The sequence below is a fragment of the Giraffa tippelskirchi genome, chromosome 9 (genome assembly GCF_054371585.1).
Source record: "Giraffa tippelskirchi isolate mGirTip1 chromosome 9, T2T-mGirTip1v1.2.pri, whole genome shotgun sequence".
NCBI classification, from domain to species: Eukaryota; Metazoa; Chordata; class Mammalia; order Artiodactyla; family Giraffidae; genus Giraffa; species Giraffa tippelskirchi.
In genome coordinates this window covers 159,392,689-159,420,281 of record NC_137283.1, presented here as the reverse complement: position 1 = coordinate 159,420,281, position 27,593 = coordinate 159,392,689, and the positions used below count along the sequence as shown (strand labels likewise).

General features: G+C 45.6%; 1 protein-coding gene across 11 annotated transcripts in view; it reads right to left on the bottom strand.

Moving 5' to 3' along the window:
- The window catches only part of MAP3K4 (mitogen-activated protein kinase kinase kinase 4), a 114,757-nt gene extending 101,328 nt beyond the window's left edge, over positions 1 to 13,429 (bottom strand). For 6 of the 11 annotated variants that reach the window (XR_014063847.1, XM_081524430.1, XM_081524433.1 and 3 more), the window contains exon 1: positions 12,619 to 12,920. Coding sequence is in view for 3 of the 11 variants with exons in the window: in XM_081524428.1 (XP_081380554.1) it covers positions 12,619 to 12,749 (131 nt within the window). In the remaining 8 variants the exon portion in view is untranslated. Of the gene's footprint in view, positions 1 to 7,846; positions 7,988 to 11,689; positions 12,077 to 12,618; positions 12,921 to 13,217 lie in introns of those variants that run through there. The other 5 variants (XR_014063850.1, XR_014063851.1, XM_081524431.1 and 2 more) reach the window with 3 other exon arrangements.
- Positions 13,430 to 27,593: the final 14,164 nt, after the last annotated feature.

Here is a 27,593-nt window from a genome sequence, read left to right as displayed (position 1 = left end):
AATGATAAAGCCAGTTTTAAATGATGGTTTAATATTGTTACTAAGATGGCAAATGCTCACAGTATGTTCAGATAATATATCACGCCCACCTCTGTCGAGAGGGACTGCCTGTCACCCTGTATAATTTACTTGGGAATTATTCATTTTTGTGAGATCTCTAACTGCTACAGCAAACCATTGTTTAAATCATTCATCACATCCTTTCACATTTATGACTAAAGCTGCTACTGCTGCTAAGTCGCTTCAGTCGTGTCCGACTCTGTGCGACCCCATAGACAGCAGCCCACCAGGCTCCGCTGTCCCTGGGATTCTCCAGGCAAGAATACTGGAGTGGGTTGCCATTTCCTTCTCCAGTGCATGAAAGGGAAAAGTGAAAGTGAAGTCGCTCAGTCGTGTCCGACTCTTAGCGACCCCATGGACTGTAGCCTACCAGGCTCCTCCGTCCATGGGATTTTCCAGGCAAGAGTACTTGAGTGGGGTGCCATTGCCTTCTATGACTAAAGAGACAGTATATAAAACAGAGGACCACAGACTCTGAAGTGTAACAAAGCTGAATGAGCCACGTCCAGGTATTCTGAACTAGCATTGATACATCTCTTAAGGACTCTCTCCATCTGAAAAATATGCATCTCGCTTGCAGAATCATTACAGAAAACATGTGATGCTATTTGAATGATGGCACACAGGTAGATGACAGATGTAAATTTATTACCATTTCCACCTCAGATCACGAATTATAAAGTTTCCATTTACCTTATCTCTTCTCAACTAGATTATAAATTCCTTGAAGACAGAGCATGTTTTATGTTACACTTCTACATAATACAAGTATTACCTGCCTAGGGGAATGAGTGAATATTCAGAAGATAAATGCTATCTGAAGTGACTGCAGGAGAAAAGAGAGGGAAAAGGCAGTTGATACCCAGAAACCAATCTACTCAAAGGCAAGACGCTGAGAAAGATGTCATGCTCAGGAATGGGAAAATCATTGTAAATGGAGACTAAATTCTAAGAGGCAAGTGTCTCATTGGGTCTATTCAGCCTGGTAGTAGTTGTTTAGTCACTAAGTCGTCTCTGACTCTTTGTGACCCCATGAACTGTAGCCCACCAGGCTCCTCTGACCATGGGCTTCTCCAGGCAAGAATACTGGAGTGGGTTGCTATTTCCCTCTCCAGGGGATCCTCCTGACCCAGCAATCAAATTCCAGTCTCCTCCAGCAGCAGGCAGGTTCTTTACCACTGACCCACCAGGGAAGTCTGGACCTTAGGCTTAAAGGAGTCTCAAATTTAGCTACCACTGAGTGGCAACTTAGTGCAGGGGTATATTGAAAGGTCTTCTTACAAAGTGACTTGAAATGAAATTCAGGGCCTCCCTCATTCTAGCCAAATCTGAGTCTGGGGAGTTCTCCACCTCAGAAAGCTTCCTGCATCAGAGCTTGGGGGCAGAGGAGATGGGAGTTGTTAATTACTGGGCAGAGTCTCCTTTTGCAAGATAAACAGTTCTGGAGACTTGCCACACAATAGCCTGAATGAACATGCTTAAACATTACTGAGCTGAACACTTAAAAATGATTACAATGGTGAAAAAAAAAAGCAAAAACAAAAACAATCCTCCCCAAAACCCTGAGTGAATAAAATACACTGTGACACATTTACGCAATGAAATACTTTAAAGCAACAAAAATAGCTCAGAATCCACCTGCAATGCAAGAGACCCCGGTTCCATTCCTGTGTCGGGAAGATCCCCTGGAGAAGGGATAGGCTACCCACTCCAGTATTCTTGGGCTTCCCTGATGGCTCAGACGGTCAAGAATCCGCCTGCAATGTGGGAGACCTGGGTTCGATCCGTGGGTTGGGAAGATCCCCTAGAGAAGGAAATGGCAACCCACTCCGGTATTCTTGCCTGGAGAATCCCATGGACAGAGGAGTTGGTGGGCTACAGTCAGACACGATGTCGCCACGAGTCGGACATGAATGAGTGACTGAGAACAGCACATCACCCAGAAAACACAGATGAATCTCACGAACATCACATCGCATGAAAGATGTCAGACGTCGCGAGGTGTCAGGGCAACAAGAAGAGGGGCAGTGGCTGGGCAGAAGGGATCTATAGGGCGCTGCTCTCTTCACAGAGCTCATCTCCACAGAGCACACTCACGTCTAGATGACGAATCCTGCTACACATGCCGTATGTATCAAACGTCTGCCTTACACAACATGAAAACAAACATTACACAAAAATATAAAGTAAAAATTAAAAAAAAACCTGAAGGAACCTACCAGGTCCCACCTAATGGGTCACTAGCCTCTCTTTCTCTTTCATCCTTGTATTATCAAATTCTGCCAACAGCCTACACAGTTGCCTCTATTTTATATATAGTTCAATATGTAAAATTCTGTACTTAGGAACAAATTATACCTAATATAAATATATGCATACTCTTTAATAATGCAATTCCATTTCCAAGATTTTATTCTAATAAAATATCTTGGGTATACACAAAGACTGAGCCAAAAAGAGCGCTCCCAACAACACTGCTGCTTATAACAGCAAAAGAAATGAAAACACCTTAAAAAGCCAGACAAAGGACTGGTTACATTAATTGAGATCACAAGTACTTCCGGGAATAGAAACTCGACAGAACCCTCAAGGGGAATCAGGAGGCAGCCGCCACACAACAGGGGTTCCCACCGGCAGACCAAGATCACGCCAAACACCGTGTAGGAATAGGAAGGATCGCTGCGTCCTTCTGTTTTCCATCACCTACAGAGAGGGGCTTCTTTTACTGAGCTGCTTCCTTGAGAGCACTCGGCATCAGCTCCAGGCCAGGGTGCCTGTCTTCAGCAAAGAAGGGCCACCTCTGGGCCTGAGGGGAAGGACTCTCCCATGCACTTTCAGGGACAGGCTCCCGACGGCCTGTTTAAATCACTCTGAGATCATACCAGTGGATTGAGTGAAAGTAATTCAAAAACAATTACAGCATACTGATAATGAGGAACAGTGTTTGTCATTAAATATGTTTACAACATGGGAAAGTGTTCATGATATGCTAGCTACTAATGGTGGCTCAGATGGTAAAGAACCTACCTGCAATCCAGGAGCCCTGGGAAGATCCCCTGGAAAAGGGAAGGGCAACCCACTCCAGTATTCTTGCCTGGAGAACCCCATGAACAGAGGAGCCTGGCGGGCTACATACAGTCCACAGGGTTGCAGAGAGTCATACATGCCTAAGCAACTAAGTGCACCAAGATAAACTATATGGAGGAAGAATTTATACATATAAGCTTATATATATGTAAATCTTTCTCTCTCACACACACACAGATAAGAGATAAAGCCCAGGAAAGAAATATGCGAAAATGTTAACGGTGACTATTTTTAAGCAGTAGTATTATGACTATTTTCTTCTTTATACTTCTCAGACTTTTCTACAATTGACATGTGTTGCTTTTATAATCAGAGGTTTCTAACTGATTAAGAAAAGTAATCTCATTCACTTTTCTAAGGCAATAATAGCTAGAACAATTTGGAAAGCATTACTTTTAAATATAATGTACAACATTTAAAAAAATGAAAACAGTAGTAACCTAAGTCGTAAAGACACGTCAAGTTAAACAGAAAAACTAAAAAGAAGTTCTAGAGAAAAAAGATTGAGCTATACCAAATGACCTAAAGGGGTCATTAAACCTATAGTATTACACTTCTGATTTTAGTATCGTGATTTATGATCCTTCGGTCAGAATTCTAAATACCTTTAGGAATAATATGCAAAACAATTACAGCTGAAGCAAAAGAGGGAATTTGGAAAAGGCCAGGTCCCCAAATCCTTGTTTATGACTTCCACCGACAGAGAAAAACAAATGTTTCTTGGATAAAAATTCTTGCAACTGTTTTAAAATGTATGTAGCCTCAAAGCATACTTGTTGGCCTTTTATGAAAATTAATTACGGTGGACTTTCCCCCCCCATCACTTTAAAAGAAAAAAATTAAAAGAAGAAAAGAAATGTAATAATGATATCTAAAAATTACTGGGTACTTTATGTAAAAGGTGATTGTCTCATCTAATTTAGTACCAACCTAGGAAGTAGGTGCTATTATTATTTGCTTTTCAAATGAGGAAACTGAGTCGGAAAGAAGTTAAATAATTCGATGCTTTTGAACTGTGGTGTTGGAGAAGACTCTTGAGAGTCCCTTGGACTGCAAGGAGATCCAACCAGTCCGTCCTAAAGGAGATCAGTCCTGGGTGTTCACTGGAAGGACTGATGTTGAAGCTGAAACTCCAATACTTTGGCCACCTAATGCGAAGAGCTGATTCATTGGAAAAGACCCTGATGCTGGGAAGGATTGGGGGCAGGAGGAGAAGGGGACGACAGAGGATGAGATGGCTGGATGGCATCATTGACTCGATGGACAAAGGTTTGGGTGGACTCAGGGAGTTGGTGATGGACAGGGAGGCCTGTCGTGCTGGCATGCTGCGGTTCATGGGGTCGCAAAGAGTTGGACACGACTGAGCAACTGAACTGAATTGAATTCCCCAGTATCACAGGCTGGTAATCAGAAGTTAAGATTCAAAGCCTGTCTGTCCAGACCAACACTCACTCACTCTAATACCAACACCCATGTGCTCTCACCACCATATCCACTGCCTCCTCCACCCGACAAGTTTAATAGCTGTTGAGAGCCTACTGATCATTACGACACTATGCCAGGAACTGGGACCCAAGAGTGAGCCAAACAACCATGCCTCTGCCCTCCTGGAGTCAGATGTCTACCGAGGCCAAGAGACACTAAAAACAACATTCACACAAATGGATAATCACAAATGGTGAGATTCTAGAACAAGGTAGAAAAACACGGGGACCAGGAAGACTTTACAGAAGGACTTAATCTAACCAACAGCTCGAGAGGTAAAGAATCCTGTCTGCAATGCAGGAGACACAGGAGACCTGGGTTCGGTCCCTAGGTTGGGAAGATCCCCTGAAGAAATAAATGGTAACCCACTCCAGTTTTCTTGCCTGGAAAATCTCAAGAGACAGAGGAGCCCAGCAGGCTACACTTCGAAGGGTCACAAAGAGTCAGACAGGCCTGAGCAGGCACATAGGCACCAGTGAAAGGGTACAAGGTCAAGGAAAGGCTGACCCTGAGGTGAGCAATGCCTAGGACCAGGAACAGGAGGAAGAATTAACCGGGTAGAGATAACACCCCAGGTCATCATTTTCTTAAAAATATACTTCACTGCAGTGAAAACTGCTGTACCCTAAAACACACACAGACACAGAGAAGGAGAGAATGAGTTTCTTGTTTTCCTTTTCTTGAGGACTACTCTATTGGGGAAAAAAAATTAAATACATATTAGTGTCTCAGAGAAAAATGAACAAATTATCTAAAGTATTCATATATTCCAATCCCAATTTTACTCCAAAATTTATACTAAATTTTAAACTCATCTTTACAAGTCTTATGTTTAAGGATAAGCAAGCAAGAGAACGAACTTGAGAGACAAAGATAAGACGCATTCTTATTCTTGTCTGTGGGAAACAAGACTGTTTTCAAGGAAGAAAATAGCGAGATCCTAATCGTGCCTGGCTTCTCCAAAATGCCTTTTGATCATTTAGTGGACAAGCACTATGCTTGTTCTCCTGTCTCAATCTCAAGGGACAGGGGACAAGGTATAATAGTATCTTCTCTTAATTTTGGTGGAGCCATGTTTTTCAAAGTGAGGGTCACAACCCACTTGTGGATGATAAAATCAATTTAATAAGTCAGAATGAATAATTTTTTTAATAGAACAAAAATGAGGATTACTAGACTATATAAGACCAAGCACTGTTCCATAAATTTTTATTTCAGTTACACAGCATCCACACACTGTTGTAAAATATATTTCCTACCACAGGTCACAAGTGCAGCCAGAATTTCAGTCTCACCACCCCAGGGCAGAAATTACAATCTTACTGCTGCCTTGGCCTAAAGACTGAGTACTGGAAAGAAGAACGAGGTCTTTAAAAAGGTTTGAGCACTGGCTCCTCTTTATTCTGTGAGCCTGAGAGACGGAAGTAAAGTTTCATGGGGTGGGGAAAGTTGTGTACAATGAGTTTGGGGAGATTTCAGGGTAGGGTTTGTTTCTTTTTTTTTTTTTCCTAAAAATCTTTCATCACTGTTCCATCCTGTAAAGTCCAGTTAATCCAGAAGACACTGCATTCCACTGTGTTTGGTGTGCGGGCCTGAGCTGAACAGCACCTCCAGCTTTGGACCTTAACGGGAGCACAGTCTGACAGAATGAAGGGGAAGCAGGAACCTGGAGACCCGGGGAAGCTGCAGCCTCCCGGGCTGGCTTTCTCACCTCTAAACGAAGGGCACCGCCCAGATGGTCTGCACGCTCCCTTCTGACTGTAGCCTCCTGAAAGTCTACAAGCAATGGGAAGCGGGACTAAATGCGCACCGGGAGTCCCACCATCTGTAAGACTTGCAATAACAGTAAGTGCTCAATTCCGTATTGGAATAAGAACTAAATACTTAAACGTTCAAAACTCTAACCACTTAGTGAGAAAACCAATCATACTCCATTTTTATGTTCCCACATAAAAAGATTTCAGAATGTTTAATGGTACAATAAAAATAACGCCATGTATTCAATTTTCTTCCAAAATATTTCTGAAAGACTAAAAAGGTTGACAATTTCTGTTAATTTTACATCTCTAAACTAGCTGTCCTCTAATAAGCCCTGTTCAGAACATTCTGCAGTTCAGCAGTATCCTCAAACAGCCTCCTCACATGCAAAAAGGAAAAATAAAGTTTCACTGAAAACATCAAATCCGATCAGCTTTAAAGCTTAGTATCCACTTTTTTCCACAGAAGGCTTATTTCTTCTGAAATTACGCTGAAATGAACTCCACTTATAAAATGCTTTTAAGAGAATGCCTAATATATTCTTAATAGCTTTCCCTGCTACTTTATAAACATTTTCCATGCATATGATCCGTGAAATTAGTAAGTCTATCAATGTCTGCAAAATACAACAAATGATCTTACAGGTCCAAAAAAAAATTTTCATACTGCCTATGCCATTAGTACTTAAAGAAAATCAACTGGATACAGTCAGCTCAGATAGTTCATATATTCAAAATTCTTAAAAAGAAAATTTAAATTAATTTAAAATTTGGCAACAGCACTCTTTGTATAGCATATAGAATCTCATCAATTTCAATTTTAGGAACAATGTAAAGTAGAGAGACTTAAAATTATAAATGTACAATAAGTTAGGTTCTCTTTTTATTGTAAAATAAAAACATGCAACATTAATTCTAAAAAATTTTAGAAAAAAGTAGCATGTATCCCTTCGACCTATTTTCTAAACACATACACACTTTTTGTTTTAATAGGATCACACTAAGGATAAGGGTTTTAATTCAAATTATTAACAGTTTAAACAAAAATAAAGGGATTTATTAACTCACATGTTGAATCAAGAGAGAAATGGGATTGAATGTAGCACAAGAGGACAGTGGCCAACGACTCCTTTTGGTCACTGTCTGAAACCAAACTACTTCTCTCTGTGAGATGGTGACTAGAGTTCCAGGGAGCTACCTCTAGGCTCAGGACTGCACAGTACACATCAGTTACTATGAACAGCTTTTCTGTCCTCCAGCTCCCATCTGAAAAATCCTAGGAAAGAGCTCCAATGGCCTAGCTCTCATCAAGTGCCATCCCTACAGCCAGGCAAGTGGAGGACGAGGGCAGCTCCGTCTGTGCCACGGGGTCAAGAGAGGGGCAGCCAGGTGGGGAGGGAAGACAGAGGCAGGACAGGCCAAGCTGGTGGGGAAACACGTATGATCTGAGCAGACACCTCACGCGCTGGCTACCATGTCCCGTACGTGCTGCTGTGTGCTCTGCCCTCTTGCTGAACACAGTGGTGGGTATGGACAAACCAGAAGTGCCGGGGAATCTTCAAAAACGGGTGTCAGGTCCCACTTGTGTGAAGACTTATCTAGGAGGAATTATATCATAAGCATTTGCCCATGTCACTGAATACTCCTTAAAAACATGGTTTTTTAGTAATAGCTGCACAGAATTGTTTTATGTGGGTCTAAGTTTTTTACATTTAATTTTATGACTTAAATCCAGAAAAACCACATGCCATCATGATCTTTTTTAAACACAATACTCAAAAGAGACAAAAAGCATTTTAGGAAAGCACCAACAATCACTGACATCTTTGCCACACCTTTTCCAGAAACTAGCCGAAGGACTCTTTGTGGGGGGCAGGGTCAGAGGAGTGGATTATGGGGAGGATGGGGAAGGTAGGTGATCCTCTGAGGCTTGCCATTAGCAAAAATCTACCACTGATGGATTTTTAAAACCCTTGTCTTTAAGGGACAAGGATAGAATATACCTCAAAGTAAAGAAAGTAAAAAAAGGAAAAGAAAGGTCTGTCATAATCTAACTAAAGGAAGACTGAAGGTTAAAAACAAACACACTATAACCTAACCAACTGAGGGAAGTTAGTGACCAGTGAGTCCCCTGGACTGCAATGAGATCAAACAGGTCAATTCTAGAGGAAATCAACCCTAAATATTCATTGGAAGGACTGATAATGATGCTCCAAAACTTTGGCCACCTGATGCCAAGAGCCGACTCACTGGAAAAGACCCTGATGCTTGGAAAGACTGAAGGCAGGAGGAGAAGGGAGCGACAGAGGATGAGATGGTCAGATAGCATCACCGACTCAATGGACATGAGTTTGAGCAAACTCCAGGAGACAGTGGAGGACAGAGGAGCCTGGCGGGCTGCAGTCCATGGGGTCGCAGAGTCAGACACAACTTAGTGACTGAACCACAACAGGTAACCAATGGGGGGGAGAAAAGCAGCGTGTGTGAAGTCTAGGGAAACGAAAGCCTAACATAAGACTCGCACATGCCTCTCATCCTGGGAGCAGGAGGTATGCCCAGCAGGGGTGCAAGCCAACTTGGTGTGGTAACATCAGTCACTAAGATCATTCCACTAACTTCCCTTGCTGACATCATGCTGACCAATCAACCTCCCAATTATACTTTGGCAAGAGGGTACACTGACCCACCAGGCACCGACAAAGCCAAGTGGGAGCTGAAGCACTGTGCCTGGACCTTCCTTACCTTATCCCGTCCAGGGAATGCCAGCTTTTAAAGACCCACAGCAGTCCCTGGCCAAACTCCCTTTCTAACATCTCCTCCACTCCTCCTTAAAGAAATCATTTCCAATGGCCTACCTGCTGGTGGCATCAAAGTGTCTTTAAAAAGAATACATACCACCTGGTCAAACGAAAAGGCTGAAACAACAGACTGCTATAAGTGAAAAATGATCATCTCTGAGGAATGAGGAATTATGAAGTAACAGGAAGTTATTAAGGCAAATGTATCCAGTAAGCAATCAAGACTTCATATCCCCATATTTCAGCAGGGCTCAGAACAAGATTTATAAGACACCCAGAGAACACAGATGAAGGAAGCAGAAGCGACTTCTGACAACATGACAATTAAAGGGAACCACAAAGTCCCTCCTGAGAGACAGCTGCCCCCATTTTAGAACACGAAGGGGGAGCTTCTGCATCGCCGGAGCCCTTTGTTACTGCTTGTGGTCACTGCTTCTCTGCCCAAAGCCACCCCGGCCAGTGGTCAGCACCCCCTGTAAGGGTCTCACGCTGTGCCCACCACTGATGCAGCTGGGAGAGCCTGCAGCTGCACAAGATGGATTCCACCAGCGAGAATACAGAGGTGAGGGACATCCCATGCCAGGACTGACACAAGCAGGCTCCAGGGGCTCCACATCACCCAGGAGTGACGGGACATTAAACCACTTTTTTTTAGCCGCAAAACCTATTTTTTTCAAATCAACTTATAAGAACTATATTACAGTAAATAATAAAGTCACTGGTTTCAAAAAGTTATTTCAAGTAACCTGTACTTTACACAGTCAATAAACAGGAACAATGGGGGGGGCTATTTTTAACATAAATATTTTTACGAAAGCTTACAGGAGATAGGAGCAGTCTCCAATCAGCTTTTACTAGCTAAGATCGGTGCTTTTTAAAGTGCCGATCCAAGAAATCACAAAAGTCAACTGTTACAGATTGGTTTTAATAGCTCTCCTGATAATCTCGGGATCCTCCTACAACTGATCCAGAAGCTTAAAAAAGAAATTGCTAAGAAATGCTATTTATTTCTAAGTTTAATCACTAACAGTAACAACTGCTCTATCCTTATCATGAATTATTTATCAAAAACAAGGAGAAGAGGTATCCACGAATGACAACAGGCAGTAAAACTGTAAGTGCACGATCACCTCTCAACCTGTCTTGTGTTCCCCGGTCATTGCATAACTCTCGCGTCAGCAGGCGCTGAGCAGATGTGCTGGGCTGGCACCTGCCACACGGCAGCCCTGGCCAATGTGTGCAGGCCTGCTTTCCACCAAAGACCTGGGCATTAGATCAGCCTTCCTGATCAATGACACACCGCCATGAAGGACGTGAACAAAGATGGCAGACGGGGAGCTTTATTCTGGTCTGTCCCCAAACCAGTTAACCTCGTAGCACAAGGCACGTTACTGGTCCCCAACGTGGCCACATGTGGCATCGAGCATTACTTGAAAATGCACACCAAGCTTCTCTGAAATGGTTAAAAACACAAACAGCAGAAATTCAAATAAACAACTGCAGAAGCCCTGAAGCATCTTTTACTAATGATCTAGAGTAAGCTGGTCAGAGGTCAGCTCTGCACATTGAAGAGGTGGTGGTAACAATGAAGATGTACAAAAGAAAAAATAACAGCTCTGTCAAGTAATATTTTACAGATTTGCTCTTGTAAAATTAACTGCGATGTTGCTAAGAAAAATATTTCTAAGATCTGCTTGTTCCGTACACTGCTGTTCACTTAAAGTTGGATGAAGCCCATTATCCTGACCTATTTCTACTATAACAAAGACAGAAACCTGGCTGAAAACTCAAGGTTTCTTTTCATCATTAGAGAAAGTCATTTTTAACAGCACATTTTCAATTCTCTGTTCCTTTTACTTTTACCTAAGAATGCTCACATCCATTTTTTCCCAGAGTACAGCTGCACAGACTTACAACTTCTGATCTGCTCATTTGTGTCATGAAATCACATCTCCTTTTTATGGGGATCAGAGGCAGGAAAAGTGCAGCCAGGCCTGAGGTCGGCACTAGCCGTGAAAGCCTGGACAGAACAATTAACACTGTGCCTCAGTTTCCTCATGTTGAAAACAGACAGTAATAGGACATACCTCATAAGACTGTTGGTCAAGATTAAACGGTTAACATAAGCAAAAGAAATGGCACGTTTTAAGTGATAAGTGCTTGCTATTATTATCTTTAAAGAGAACCTTACAGGGGTCAAAATACTCAAGAATGACTCTACAAACTTTCTGACAAAAGCTCTAAAAATGTCAGATACATTCCAAAGGACCAAAGCGAATTCTCATTGCACCACGTACCATGACTTAGAGAAGCTCTTCCCTAAAAGTTCACCAGATATCTCAGGAGTTTGGAATGAACAATGACTTTCTTCACAGCTTATAAAAAAACAAATCTGTTTGGGCCGACTGGGTCATAACAGGCAAGAATGTGGTTCCTGTATGCGGTTCAAACTACAGCTACGGACTTTTAAAACTTCTTGCAAGAGGGAAAAAGGACACTTACCTCCCTTACTCCTCCTGCAACTACACAGCAAGACGGTTAAGATACAGGAGCAGATGTGGAAGTTATTTTCCTTACGGGGACAGGGGGCAGCAGTCTGCAAGTTTATACCGGGCGATGCAGAGGACAGGGGTAAGAGGGCATTTGAACATACAAACAGAGGCACGCAAGAGGAGCAGAGTGCTCCTCGGTTATGGTGCGTTTCCGTCCCCCAACCACTAAAACGCCATAAACATTGCGGAACAGAGTCTCTAGGTGAACCGAACGCCACAGGCACGCTTTGGGTACCAAAGTTCCATCTTAGAGCTTTCCCGCGGGGGTAGTGGGGGGCAGCCAAGTTATGCACAAATCGGTCCTTTACTTGATGTGCACGTGTGAGCAACCGTCTGCAGCGGGCTCCTACCGACGGCCGGGAAAGGGACGGGGACGGGGGGTGCCCTCGGAAAGAGAAAGCAGCCTGTCTGCAGAACCTAAATGCAGTTTTTCATTAGCACCCTCGGTGATGGCAGGGGGTGGGGGTGGTGGACAAAAACGGACGGCCAGAGAACGGACACCACCAGCGTGTATCTGCCTCGCGAGCGTCCACCTTGCCTCGGAGAGGGGCGCAAGGGAGGCAGCGTTTTCGCTGGAGACGGAGGTCGTGGCTGCAGCGCGGGGCAGGGTGTTGGGGGGGTCCTCCCAGCGCGCCTCCCGCGAGCAGGGGAAGCTGCAGCGAGGCCGGCGGGCTGGGCGCCCCCGCGGACCCCGCGGCGCCCCGGCCGAGCGACTCGGCCGCCCCGGGTACCGCCCCGGGCTGCGCCCCGGCGGCCGTCTGGATGCTCCCGCAGCACCTGGCGGGAAGCGGAGGACCCCCCCAACCCTCACCCCGACACCCCACGCCCCCCTCGGGCCAGGGCGCGCCCCGCTCTGGGCGCCGGGCCCGCCGCGCTCACCTCGCCGCCCGGCAGCGCTCGGGCTCGGGCTCTGGCGGCGGAGGCGGCGGCTCCTCCATGGCGGCGGCGGCGGCGGCTGAGGTGACGGCGCAGGCGGGCGGCGGCACCGGCGCGGCGGCGGCTTCTCTCATCCGTGCGCGGGGCCCCGCATGGCCGCGGCGGGCAGCGAGCGGCAGGCGGGCGCGGGGGGCCCGGGGCGCCCCGGGGGTGCGGGAGGGGCTCGGCTCCGCCCCCGCCGCGCTAGCCCGCCGCGGGAGCCGCTCGGGCCGCGGCCATCTTGGAGACGGCGGCCGGCCAGCGCCGGGCTACGGCGGGCGGCGAGGGACACGCTTCCGCGGGCGGCGGGCGGCGAGGGACGCGCTTCCCCGGCGGCGGCGGCGGGGGCGGCCCGGCGCGGGAGGGCGGGAAGGCGGGAGCCCGGGGTAGGGCTGCGGGCGCGGGCGAGCCGGTCCGGGTCGTGGCGCTGCTGTCTGGCTTCGCGCAGCGGGGCCGTGTGCGGCGGGCGGTGCGCGCCGGTGCGCCCAGGTGGTCGGTCAGCGCTGGGCGTGCACCCCGCGCAGGGCGGCGCGGCCTCGGCGAGGCGGCGGTTCCCGACGTACCATCGCTTTGTAAACTTCAGCAAGGCGATCGTAGCCAAGCGGACAGGCCGTCGTCCAGAGACAGGGATGGATGGACGGAACGCTGGTCGTTCCCGCGTGGGCGCGGGCGCTTTGGGGGTCCTGGGAGGGGTCTGGGGGAGCACAACGCTTTTGAAAGCGCCGTCTTCAGCACAAGTAAGACTCGGGAAACGCAGAACCTTCAAGTCGCCCCGCTCTCTACAGGGCGGGAAAGAATGCTTATCTAACCTCCTGACCGCAGGATCACAAGAAGGGAGTATGGATCTTGCAGACACTCGGGTTGCAGCGCTCCTACACCGAGGGAGAAAGAGATGTTCCAAAGATTATTTCAGAGTCAAAGAAACAACTGTTGAAATTCCACCGCATCTTTTACTCACGGAGCATGTCAGGGTTCACGGTTTTAAGTTGCAAGGCTTGACAAAATAAATGTACCTAAAGGTGAAGTCCAGATTTAACGCAAAAAGAGCATCATTGAAAATTAAGTACATGTCTATTCGTTCAAATGCGCTGTGTTCAGAAGCTCATTCGGTGGAGCTTGACAATGTAAGATACACTTATTGATTAAATGTTGGTAAGAAGAGTGGCCAAGATGGAAAATTTTAGATATAATTAAAGGCCAGTTAGCTGTATCACATTCAAAAGTTCATTATATTGTATATACATATTCGTGAATTTCACATGTATTTGTGAAATTAGCTGTTGTGCACTTAGTACTTTACAGAAATTTCTCTGTAGTTTAAGAACTTTTTCAGTCTATAGCCTCTGTTTTGTTGTTGTTCAGTCATTCAGTTGGGTCTGACTCTGTGACCCCATGGACTGCAGCACGCCAGGCTCCTCCGTCCTTCACCATCTCCCAGAGTTTGCTCAAACTCATGTCCATTCAGTCGGTGATGCCATCCAACCATTTTACCCTCTGTCCTCTCCTTCTCCTCCTGCCCTCAGTCTTTCCCAGCATCAGGGTCTTTTCCAATGAGTCAGCTTTTCGAATCAGGTGGCCAAAGTATTGGAGCTTCAGCTTCAGCCTCAGTCCTTCCAAGGAATATTCAGGGTTGATTTCCTTTAGGACTGACTGGTTTGATCTCCTTGCAGTCCAAGGGATTCTCAAGAGTCTACTCCAAACCACAGTTCAAAAGCATCTGTTCTTCGGCACTCAGCGTTCTTTATGGTATCACATTCATGAGAGTTGGACCATAGCTTTGACTATACGGACCTTTGTGGGCCAAGTGATGTCTCTGCTTTTTAATAATTTTAATTTTTAAATTATTTTCTCTATTAAGATAGTCTATTATTATATGACCTGATAGTGCTGAATTTCCAAGTTGAAATTCATTGTATTTATTCAACACCATTCATTCAACAAGTACTTATTAAATACATGTGTGCCAGGAACTAAGGTAGATGCTGGGGGTATAGTGGTAAGCAAAACAAAGTCTTTTCTTGGTAGAGTTCACTTCCTAGTTGAGTAAGGGGACGGGAACAAGAGAGAGAAAAAAAACAAACAAGTAAATACTTAGCATATCAGTAATAACTGGCATGGAGAAAAGTAAATTGGGGAAGCTTGAAGGGGACGATGCTGTTTTACACAGATGGGTCTGAATAAAATGACTTGGTCATACCACTATTTCAAAAGAAAACTGTGATACATTCTTACTTATTGAATTTCAGATTTTCTTTTGAAATAGTGATGTGACCAAATCACTGAACTTTATCCTCACTAATGAACCTTTTAAGTATTTTAATATTTTGAGGGGCTTCCCTTTTGGTCCAGTGGTTAAGACTGCGCCCAATGCAGGGGATTCAGGTTCGATCCCTGGTCAGGGAAATAGAGCCCACATGCTGCAACTAAAGATTCTGTGTGCTGCGTGCTACAACTGTCCATTTGGTGCAGCCAAATAATAAATATTTTTAAAAGGTATTTTACTATTTTGCATCAGTCATGGTTCACAAATAATTCCTAAAGACAATCAGCCTGGGGCCTGTCCTCAGGTCTCCCGGCTTGTAAATCTATAGTATTCGATATACAGCCCAGCACTTGAGAGATGTGTGCTTTATTGTTTTAATTTCCACTTGAGGGTACTCTTTTAGCAGACATCAAACAAATTTACACTTATCATGGAAGGCATGTAGAAACCTAAGTGAACTAATATACTACGTGTTCAATTTAAGTGCTGTGTATTTCTTCTTCCTTCAAGTTCATTTTGTATCCTGTATCAGCCCTTGAGATGGTTGGATGGCATCACCAACTCCATGGACGTGAGTCTGAGCTAACTCCATGAGTTGGTGATGGACAGGGAGGCCTGGCATGCTGCAGTCCATGGGGTCGCAAAGAGTCGGACAGGCCTGAACTGAACTGAACTGAACTGATCAGCCCTTGGTGTTATTCGTGTTCTCCTCCCATCCTGTGTCACTTCATTTCTGCCGTTCCGTGTTCCAGATTTCAGGATCTGAGTTCATCTCCTTCTTCCCCACCCCAGCCTCACCCCCGCTCCTTGCCTGGGCTCTCTGACTTGATGAGCTGTAGCACCCTTCTCTTGGTCAGCATCTGAACCACCACCCACTCAGCCCCTGACTCATGGGTCTGGTCCCATCACATTCCCTCTGGAATCCGTTCGCTTCTCTCCAGCCTCACTAGCTCAGACCACGGTGGCATCTGCCCTAGATAACCATGACAGCCCTCCCGGTGCCGGCGTGCTCAATCCCCAAGCCATCTGTTCTTGCACTGCAGCCACCAAAACCTTTGTGACTCTCAATCTAAGCACATCACTCTTTGTCGTTGTTTAATCACTAAGTTGCATCCGACTCTTTGCAACCCCATGAACTGTGTGGACCACCAGGCTCCTCTGTCCATGGGATTTCCTAGGCAAGGATACAGGGGCGGCTTGCCATTTCCTTCTCCAGGGGATCTTCCCGACCAGGGATCAAACACGAGTCTCCTGCATTTGCAGGTGAGTTCTTTGCCATCTGAGCCACCAGGGAAGCCCTATCACTCTTATCAGATTCATTTTATTGACATCTCATTGCTGTCACAGTAAAGTCCTTGCCGGACCCTTCTGAGTTCTTCAAATGCTCGAGACGTGGTCCTGCTACTCAGATTGTGCAAACGGAGGTCCCGTTCCATCACCCTTTCACCTGGCTGACCCTTTCCAGTCGGCCCCTTCCAGCCTTTCTTCTTAGGAGGCCACCTCTCCCCTGATGACGTGCTCTCCCTAGGGCAGGAATGAGACGAGGACCTTCCTACAGGATAAGTATGAGCATCCATCCTAATGGTGATTTAACAATATTTGTTCAAAAGGGGTAAACTGACTTTATCTTCATAAAAGCTAGTATTTTCACACTAATTCAAGGCCAGTGTGTAGAAGGAAACTCGGAAAAGTATTGCCCAGCTTTCTGTAATTCTAGTTTTCCTAATTTTACTTTACAGTCTTCCAAGCCACAATCTTTCTTGGGAGATATATTAGAAGTTTTACATATTAATATAGTCAAACAGACCCTCTCCTTTTCTCTATTAATTTCTTTTTTTTTTTTTTTTTTTTTTGTGCCACTGGAGCCTGAGGGTACTATTTCAGCAGGAACCAAACAAATTTACACTTAGCTGATTAGGTTAAGGCTTCACTTGTATGAGCCTTACTTAATTTGTACTACAGGTTCAATTAAAGCACTTGATTTTCTGTCCATACCCAGACCCTCACAGCCCTCACCCTTCCTTTGCTGCTGGGGTGTCCACTCCCTCAGGACAGACCCCTTCCGTCATCTACCACTGACCCCTGCCCACCACTGGAACAATCCTAGAGGGAGGGTACCAAGGCTCTGTTTGGTGCCCCAAACATTAGAGAAACTCAGGAAATATGGTTGCCTTCAGGAAGTAGGGTTTCTTTAACATTAATGAACTGTGACCATCGTTAGATTTTTGTTTCTACATTTATCACTGTCAGCACGTAGCTGATCTCATTGCCTTTAACCATGTTCTTAAAAACAATGACAATAAAATCTTCAGAGAATTGTGTCTCACTCCGTCCTCAAGACTAAATTCACAGAACCCTTATTAAGTTTCTTTACTTTAAAGTGAGTTGCAAAAGCCCAGATTAAAGCTCTACCAAAGGTCCAGTTTAGGTTAAGCTACAGAACACTGTGAACTTTGCTCACCACTAGTTTCAGGCCCCGCTCTGACACATGCTACCACTATGATGAAGTCTTAACCAACATCAGTTCAGATCAATAGCTCAGTCTTGTCCGACTCTTTGCAACCCCATGGACTGCAGCACATCAGGCTTCTCTGTCCATCACCAACTCACAGAGCTTGCCCAAACTCATGTCCATCAAGTCACTGATACCATACAACCATCTCATCCTCTGTTGTCCCCACCAACATAGGGATAGGTATCTATCTGTCTGTGTATCTAGTGTGTATCGGTGTTAAGGGCATCATTATAATGCCTTAGCATCTTGTCAAAGCTAACTTACTAGCAGAAAGTAAATTTTATCATTTTGTGGCAAGATAATAAAAGAATAATATTTGTGCCAAGCTGGACTGCAAAGAGATCCAACCAGTCCATCCTAAAGGAGATCAGTCCTGTGTGTTCATCAGAAGCACTGATGTTGAAGCTGAAACTCCAATACTTTGGCCACCTGATGTGAAGAGCTGACTCATTGGAAAAGACCTTGATGCTGGGAAAGATTGAGGGCAGGAGGAGAAGGGGACGAAAGAGGATGAGATGATTAGATGGCATCACCGACTCGATGGACATGGGTTTGGTTGGACTCTGGGAGTTGGTGGTGGACAGGGAGGCCTGGCATGCTGCGGTTCATGGGGTCACAAAGGGTCGGACATGACTGAGTGACGGAAATGAAATGAACTGATACTGTAAATGTACAGATGTGAAAGTTAGACCATAAAGAAGGCTGAGTGCTGAAGAACTGTTGCTTTTTAACTATGGTGCTGGAGAAGACTCGAGAGTCCCTTGGACTGCAAGGAGATCAACCAGTCAATCCTAAAGGAAATCAACCCTGAATATTCATTGGAAAGGACTGATGCTAAAGCTGAAGCTCTAATAGTTTGACCACCTGATGCAAAGAACTGACTCATTGGAAAAGATCCTGATGCTGGGAAAGATGGAAGGCAGGAGGAGAAGGGGATGACAGAAGATGAGATGGCTGGATGGCATCACCGACTCAACGAACATGAGTTTGAGCAAACTCTAGGAGATGGTGAAGGACAAGGAGGCCTGGTGTGCTGCAGTCCATGGAGTCGCAAAGAGTTGGACAGAACAACTGAACAGCAACAGTAAAGCACACAAAAATTGAATGTGTACAAAAGATAATTAGTTGCCACACCTTTTAAGTAGTCCTTGTAACATTTACCTTTGGTCTTTCTCTTTTGAATATTAGCAAGTTAGATAAAATCTCCCTTAGTTTTTTTTTTTTTTCTGAGAGGTAATTTGACTGTTTTTCTTATTTCTTCACCAGGATTCAAATCATCCCTTATTTCAGAGATGCTTCTTTGGACAAACAACAGATCTAAAGAGAGCCCCCCCTCTTCCACCCCACCCCAGGCTCTGAATCATTAAACAAAGGACAAAAAATTACTCTTGCTCTTTTTTTCAATGGTTGGATTGTTATGAGTTGAGTGAAACTAATAAAGGAAAAGGCAGATGGCACCAACCTAGAACAAGCTGGACTCTGGAGGGTGGGAGATGTGTTAGTGGAAAGCCGCAGTGAAGAGCCTCCTCTGGAAACAAAAGCAGCAAATGTCAGAGGAGATCACACCCCCTCTTTGACTTCTTCACCCCCTTCTTCAGGATCCTGTTGATGCGAGGAATGGGGAGCATGGTGGGGGGAACTTTGAAAAATGAAATCTCTGAGATAGCTTGCTTTTCTTGCTGACCAAAAATTTCAGTCATTTCCCCACCAAAAGGGCCACAGAACTTGCCTGATTCTCATCCTTTCGTTTCTCTTTCAGACATCCAGGTGGGATTTTTAGAGAACTGTGAAACTGCAGTTTTTAAATCAGTTTCAGCTCCCTTCAAACCGATAAGCATAGACTGCACACAGCCCGGAGCCAGGCACGGAGAACCAGTGAAGCGCCAATGCCAGGCCCCCGCGCCCCCTGCCAGGGGCTTCTGCTCCCCTTTCCCACATGGCAGTGTCACCCCTCCTTCCACATGCAGTTCAGGGGTCTCCCACCTCCTCTGGGAAGACTTCATACACCTGCCCTACCCTGACAGGGAGGTGCCCACCCCAAGGCACCCATAACATCTTAGGCAAACTCTTCAGTTCCGTTCAGTTCAGTTGCTCAGTTGTGTGCGACTCTTTGTGACCCCATGAACCGCAGCACACCAGGCCTCCCTGTCCATAACCAAACTTCTGTTTGCGTTTACTCAAACTCCTGACCATTGAGTCGGTGATGCCATCCAGCCATCTCATCCTCTGTCATCCCCTTCTCCTCCTGCCTTCAATCTTTCCCAGCATCAGGGTCTTTTCCAATGAGTCAGCTCTTCGCATCAGGTGGCCAAAGTATTGGAGTTTCAGCTTCAACATCAGTCCTTCCAGTGAACACCCAGGACTGATCTCCTTTAGGATGGACTGGTTGGATCTCCTTGCAGTCCAAGGGACTCTCAAGAGTCTTCTCCAACACCACAGTGAAAAAGTGTCAATTCTTCAGCACTCAGCAAACTCTCATTTAGCACTATCTACATCTCTTATCTGGTTGATGACAGACATATTTCTTACTCTGTGGCCTTCTCAAGAGCAGGCAATATTTTTTTGCTACCACTATCTTTAGCACCTACAATAAGATCCTATACATAATACATGTTCAATAAAATGTCTTGAAAAAATAAACTCATGAATGAATGGATGGATCTAACTAGGGAAATAACCCTAAGGTAAGAATTGTTTATTGTTGTTTAGCTGCTAAGACGTATCTGACTCTTTTGCCACCCGTATAGGCGTGCGAGCCCGCTAGGCTCCTCTGCCCAGGGGGTTTCGCAGGCAAGAATACTGGAGTGGGTTGCCATTTCCTCCTTCAGGGGATCTTCCCGGGATCAGTGATTGAACCCGCACCCCCTGCATTGGCAGGAGGATTCTTCACCACTGAGCCATCTGGGAAGCTATAAGGTAATAATCACTATGGTATAAGTAGACCCTAAAAAGCATCAAAAGGCAGATTTTCTAAAAGATGTCCTAAAGAGAGATGACCAAAGTGGATACAAGTAAGGAAAAAAAAACTATATAAAATAGACGTTCAGTATGAGGCATAAGGACATCCCTAGTGGCTCAGTGGTAAAGAATCCGCCTGCAGTGCAGGAGCCGCAGAAGACATGGGTTCAATGCCTCCATCGATAAGATCCCCTGGAGGAGGGCATGACAACCCACTCCAGTATTCTTGCCTGGAGAATCCCATGGACAGAGGAGCCTGACGGGCTATAGTTCATAAGGTTGCAGAGAGTCAGATATGACTGAAGTGACCTAGCACACACAGGCATATGAGGCATAAAAGCAGTGTTAACTCACATCATGTGAGGCTAGAAGGGACAAAAAGTTAGAAAATAATCTGGATTCTAATACTGACAATAGAGAATCTTAATGGCTCTTTGGGCTGTCTGTGTCTATATACTTACCTACCAGCAAATAAAAGGCTCTTTATTTGCAGCCCAGCCAAGTAACACATAAAATTAACCATCACACGGAGTGTCCAGCACTGATAGAGAGCTAAATAAGAAGGGAATGGGAGGGAGGAGGGAGATCACAGTAGCTCAGCCCCTCCTAGGTTTGTATTTCTCCAAACAGGATCCTTAGACCACAGGCATTGCAAGCTCTATATGGAAATGCAGATCACTAGGCCCCACCCGGGAATCAGTGAATCAGAACCTCTGGGTTAGGACTCAGGCGTTCTTCAGACAAATTCCTGAGTTTTATCAGTTAATAAGTATAAGTACCAGAAGTATAAATATTATAAAATATACTATATATCTATTATACATCATAGAATTAACATTTACATATAAATGTGATATAAACCTATTATATAAATACTATATAATATTTTATCAGGAATCATATAAATACGAGTGAGACCCAGAGCCAGTTGTCACATTAGATCTTTGGTTTTATTTGTATCTTTGCTCTAATTCTGCACCTGGTGCAGCAGAGGAAGTTGAAAACGTTGTATTGACCAACTGATCACAGAGCTAGAATCATCAAAGTGTCCAAAACATGACTGTCATAAAGCGACACATGTTGGCCCTTCTGGAAGGAGGCTGATGAGAGACAACTTCAGGCAGAAGGTGGCATTTGAGCAGGGCCTTGAGAGACCCTCATAGCTTGGTTGGTAAAGAATCCACCTGCAATGCAGGAGACCCCAGTTCCATTCCTGGGTCGGGAAGATCCCCTGGAGAAGGGAATGGCTACCCACTCCAGTATTCTTGCCTGGAGAATCCCATGGACAGAGGAGCCTGGCGGGCTACAGTCCATGGGGTCACAAAGAGTCAGATATGACTGAGGTGACTTAGCACGCACGCATTCTTAGCATGCTTTAGATTTTACTTTTTGTGCGATTTGGGGGTTTGGGGAGGAGTTGTGGCTTTTAACATTTAAAAAATTTTTTTTTAATTTTATTTGTTTTTGGCTGTGCTGGGTCTTCCTTTCTGCGCAGGCTTTTCTCCAGTTGCAGTGAGCACGGGGCTCCTCTTCCTCGAGGTGCACGGGCTTCTCATCACAGTGGCTTCTCTTGTTGTGAAGCACAGGCTCCAGAGTGTGGGATTCGGGGTGCTAGAGCACAGACTTAGTTGTTCCAAGGCACGTGGGATCTTCCTGGATCAGGGATCAAACTTGTGTCTCCTGCATTGGCAGGAGGATTCTTTACCACTGAGCCACCAGGGAAGCCCCTTAACTTTTTATTTTTATACAATTTTTAAAGGTTACTACAAAATCTTAGCTAATTCCCTGTGTTGTACAACACAGCCTTGAGCCCATCTTACACCCGGTAGTTTGTACCTGCCACTCCCCCATCCTTATATTGCCTCTTCCCCTCTCCCCACTTGGAGAAGGAAATGGCAACCCACTCCGGTGTTCTTGCCTGGAAAACCCCATGGACAGAGGAGCCTTGCAGGCTACAGTCCATGGGGGTCGCAAAGAGTCAGACACAACTGAGCGACTTCACTTTCTCTCCCCACTGGTAACTAGTTTGTTCTCTGTGTATCCGTTACGGGCTTCCCAGGTGGCACTAGCGGTAAAGATTCCACCTGCCCATGCAGGAGACCTAAGAGATGTGGGTTCGATTCCTGGGTGGGGAAGATCCCCTGGAGGAGGGGATGGCAACCCACTCCAGTCTTCTTGCCTGGAGAATCCCATGGACAGAAGAGCCTGGCAGGTCGCCAAGGGTCAGACACAACTGAAGCAACTAAGCACACACACATGTTTCAGCTTAGCGTCTCCATTTTTGATTCTTTGTATAATACCAACTGTTGCAACAAGAGGGCGGATTAAAACGCACGTTGGAGTGGCCGTGGTTCCCCAGCAGCAGCAGCTCAGCCTGAGCCCAAGGTGCTTGGCCCAGGTCTGGAGAGTTTTAGCTCCAGTCCACATGTAAACCCACAGAGGACTGAGACCTGGGGACTGGAACTCGTCCTCCCAGTTGGCAGCCTGGTGTGACTCATCCATCCCGGATCCCCAGGCCGTCAGAGCCTCCCCAGGTCCCGTTTTGCTGGGCGCTGGGGGGCAGTGTGAAAGCAGAAGCCCCGCAGGTGGCTAGGATGCGTCACAGCACATCCTTCTGTCCCCAAGGGCGGCCAGCCTGACACTTCTGCTAGGATGAGGCCATCGGGGGTGTGTGCCAAGGGGCCGAACTCCTCGGCCACACGAGGGCAGGTGTGTGGGAGGGCATTCTGCTCACTTCATCTGGGTTCTAGGTGTGCTCCCCTTTCCTCTTTGAACATGAAAACGCAGCCATAACGCCTGCAACGTAGAGACAGCCCTTGTCCTCCAGATACAGGCCGATCTCCGTCCTCGCCTGTCCCTGCACACTCCTCGCTTGAATGGAACTGCGTGCCCGGTGCAACCCCACCCTGGGGGGCTTCCTTACATCTGGGGTCCGTAGTCCACCGCCCACAGTTCTCAGGTTTCCAAATTCAGTGATCTCATCTCCTGATTATTAGGGTTTCCCAGGTGTCGATGTGGTAAAGAATCTGCCCGCCAATGCAGGAGACTCGGGAGACTCGAGTTCAATCTCTGGGTTGGGAAGATCCCCTGGAGGAGGAAGTGGCAACCCACTCCAGTATTCTTGCCTAGAGAATGCTATGGACAGAGGAGCCTGGTGGGCCACGGTCCACGGGGTCACAGAGTCGGACATGACTGAGTGACTGAGCACGCACCAAATTATTAGCATTTAAAAAAGAGAGATTCTTCCTCAGCCAGTTTCTCTTGCAAATCAGCCTCCCTTTCTTAGAAGTGGCTCTTAGGCATTGTAGATTGAGATAAAGGTTGGTTTTTATTTTTTAAAAAAATTAGTTTATTTATCTGTTTTTTAACTTTACAATATTGTATTCGTTTTGCCATACATTGACATGAATCCACCATGGGTGTACATGTTTTCCCCTTCCAGAACCCCCCTCCCACCTCCCTCCCCATCCCATCCCTCTGGGTCATCCCGGTGCACCAGCCCCGAGCGCCCTGTATCATGCACAGAACCTGGACTGGCGATTCGTTTCACATATGATAATTTTGGTTTTTAAAACACACTCGTGTTGAGTTTAAGAAAGAACACTGTCAACAGTAGAGCACAAAACAAATAATCTAAGCTAAGCGTGCGAGACCTCTGGCTCTGTCATGATCATAGGCGCTGTAATGTTTAGAGGAGAAAAACAAGAGTTCTTAAAAGATGTTTCATTATCAACATTAACAGTTTCAATAATTGCAAATTAAGCCATCCCTCCTCTTATTTTTCAGCACTTGCAGGACACCCTCATTCCAGGGGAGCTTATTATTCACCAACTGTATGGGGGCTCTGGGCTGGCCACAGAGGAAAGGGTCAATCTCAACAGGGCATGTGCAATCTGGTTGGGAGATAAGATAACACTTAAGTAACAATGTCCGGCAGTGTCTGCCCTGCTCTCTGTCCATCCTTCTGGATCCAGCCCATCATCTCCTCTGTGACAAAGTCCTCAGCCTCGCCAGGTCTCTCCCTGCCTGGGCTGGCACCCTCAGCCCCACTGGCCACTTTGGGGAGCCCAGCCTTCACTTGACAATTGCTTGTCCTGTGTGGGCTGCGTCTGTCCCCAAGCTGGGTGGCAATCTCTAGGTGGGGACAAAGATCTACGTTTCTTCCACATTCTCCTCAGCAACAAGCACATGGACAAAGCTCACTAAACAGCCAAGGGGTAAAGCAACAGGGCTCAGACTTCACGAGACACCACTCCCCACGTCTCAGAGAGGATGAGGACCGGGAAGTAATCAAGGCCAGTAACTGTCATCAGTTATGAGCTGGAGGTTCCAAAGGCCAAGATCAGTAGATTATCTACTTTCACATCAAAACCAATCATAACCAGCCTTGCGTGCGTGCTGAACTAATTTCCGACAAACAAATACACAAAAAAAAGCACCCCTATTATTCGTCTTAGGGCACCCAGACTATCCCAGGGAACAATGTAGGAAGGAGACGTGAGGGGCATTTGAAATCTTTGTGATTCTCCATGAAACTTTCCAGTGAATATGATTACGACAAGGTCAGGTTTCTAATGCTTACCGTTTTAAAGATGTTATCTTTTAACTTTAATTAATCTCCTTTATTTTTGGCTATGCTGGGTCCTTTGTGGCTGCGTGGGCTGTTCTCTAGCTGCAGTGGGTGGGCTTCTCGCACGGTGGCTTCCTTTATTGCCGAGCACAGGCTTCAAGAGTTGTGGCTCCCGGGCTCTAGAGAACAGGCTCAGTAGTTGTGGCGCAAGGGCGTAGTTGCTCCGCGGTATGTGGGTTCTTCCCTGACCAAGGATGAAGCCCACAGCTCCTGCACTGGCAGGTGGATTCTTCACCACCGAGCCACCAGGGAAGGTTAAATATCTTTAATCGTTATTTGTTCTATGCTCTGATGTTGACAACATTCTTTCCTTAACTCAACATGTGTGTTTTTTTAAAAAATAAACATTTATCTCAATTTAAAGTACCGGAGAGCCACCTCTACATTCATGAATCAAAGTGAGTCATGGGCATGACGCATTAGTAGCAGCTCATTATATCTGCTGGAAATGGATTTCAAATCCTACCAATCTTTCACAGCAGCCCCTGTTAAACTCCACCAATGTCTGAGTGGCAAATGCTTCAATTCCTTATCATTTTAAAATTTTGAGCAGTAGTGGCTTCACTGAGATATTGGTAGTGGAATAAGATATTTTAGTTTGTTGAAATGAATCAATTATGGAGATTTTTTTCTACCTACTAGTAAAGCGGTAGTAAATGCTGCTAGTAAATGCTGAAGCTGAAGCTCCAATACTTTGGCCACCTGATGCAAAAGCCAACTCATTGGAAAAGACCCTGATGTCAGGTAAGATTGAAGGCAAAAGGAGAAGGGGGTGACAGAGGATGAGATGGTTAGATAGCATCACCGACTCAATGGACATGAATTTGAGCAAACTCCGGGAGGTAATAAAGGATTGATGTGCTGCAGACCATGCGGTCGCAAAGAGCTGGACACAACTTAGGAAATGAACAACAACGATGGAAGTTTTTAAGCTGCAGAAACTTGTCTCTGTGATCAGAAGCATTCATGTTCTTATTTGCATTATGGTGTGGGTGGCCCTGTGTCTTCTAGGCTGAAGACCTTGTAACCCCACACCATGCACTTCTGAACCACCATCAGCTGCTGAAAAGTGGCCACGTGGACATTTGAAACACCACCTCAGGTGCTTTTATACTTGTTAAGTGCAAGGAGTTTTGAATTAGAATATAAACACCAGAATTCAGAAAGCTTGACATTCAAAATAGAGTCCTGCAAATAGTCTCATGGTCTGAAGGAAAATCCTTGGAGTTAATGTGAGAGGTTTTCTTATGCAACCAAAAGCCAATCTCTGAACTTCTATATCTCATATTCTCAATGACTGGGCTTTTTGGAGAATGACAAAACAATGAATGAAGTGTCTGATTTGAGAAAGCTATTGTCTGAATATCTGGTTTTGTTGTTGTTTTACTTGCTAAATCGTGTCTCTTTGCAACTCCATGAACTGTAGCCCACCAGGCTCCTCTGTCTATATGATTCTCCAGGCAAGAATACTGCAGTGGGTTGCCATTTCCTTCTCCAGGGGATCTTTCTGAGCCAGGGATCAAACCTGAGTCTCCTTCATTGCAGGTGGTTCTTTACAATCTGAGCTGTATTTAAGTCTATGGGCAGATCACTTTTTCTAGGGATGGCAACTATGTTCCATCACAATCAGCAATTCCAGGACACCCCAAACTATCACAGGTAGCCAAGAGATCGGCCTGCTGAGGGACTTCCAGAACGATTCTTTCCAGACCATTGGTTCACAGATCTGATCGTGAAGAGACGCTAGCTTTAAAATGAAATCCGCACTCGTGCCCATGATGCATCTGGGATCCTGCCGTAAACCGGTGCCTGTACAATGCTGTCCCTGGATTCTCAGTCACTACCAGCCTCCTCTCTATTCCTAGGAAAAAATAACACCACCTACTCTATTCTTTGTTCATTAGACCTATTTTCCAAATCTGTCATCACCTCTGAAACTCTTCTGAATGATTTCTGTTTCCTGTCTCAGCAGGTTGTAAAACCATAAAGAGAGTGTTTTCCTGGCCCTTCTTGCAATTCTCATGCAGAACTGGGCACATCTTTCTGGTTTTGATTGCAGTTACATTTTAAATCCTAAATTCCAGTTTACTTCTCCTGGTCTCAGCGGGGTATACAGGGCTGGAGATAAGAAATCAGATCCATTGACTCTTTTTTTTTACACCTTTGCCTCCTGTAAAAACCATATATTCTTTGAAACACTTGTTTGTTTTTTTTAACAGACTCAGATTTCAAACAAGCTGAGTAAGTTTCTCCAAAATATACAAGCATTTCAGAAAATTTAGAGATGCTTTTTACCTGCCTGCAGGGAAAAGCTAATTCTTTAGTTATTGTAACTCAGTTTATCTCCAGGCCCTGATCAGAGCACAGCTGAGTCCGGGAGTCTCTCAACAGACTCACCTCATGTCTGGTGCCAAGTTCTTCCTGCAGACTTCAAGCCACTACATGATTTCAGGTGACAGTTTATTCCCAAATTTTATAGAGTTTTAAATGTCCTGTTGTTACTGAGATTTAAAAGAACTAGAGCTCACACATGATATAGGAGAGAAGAGGCATCATTTAGTTGTTTATTTACA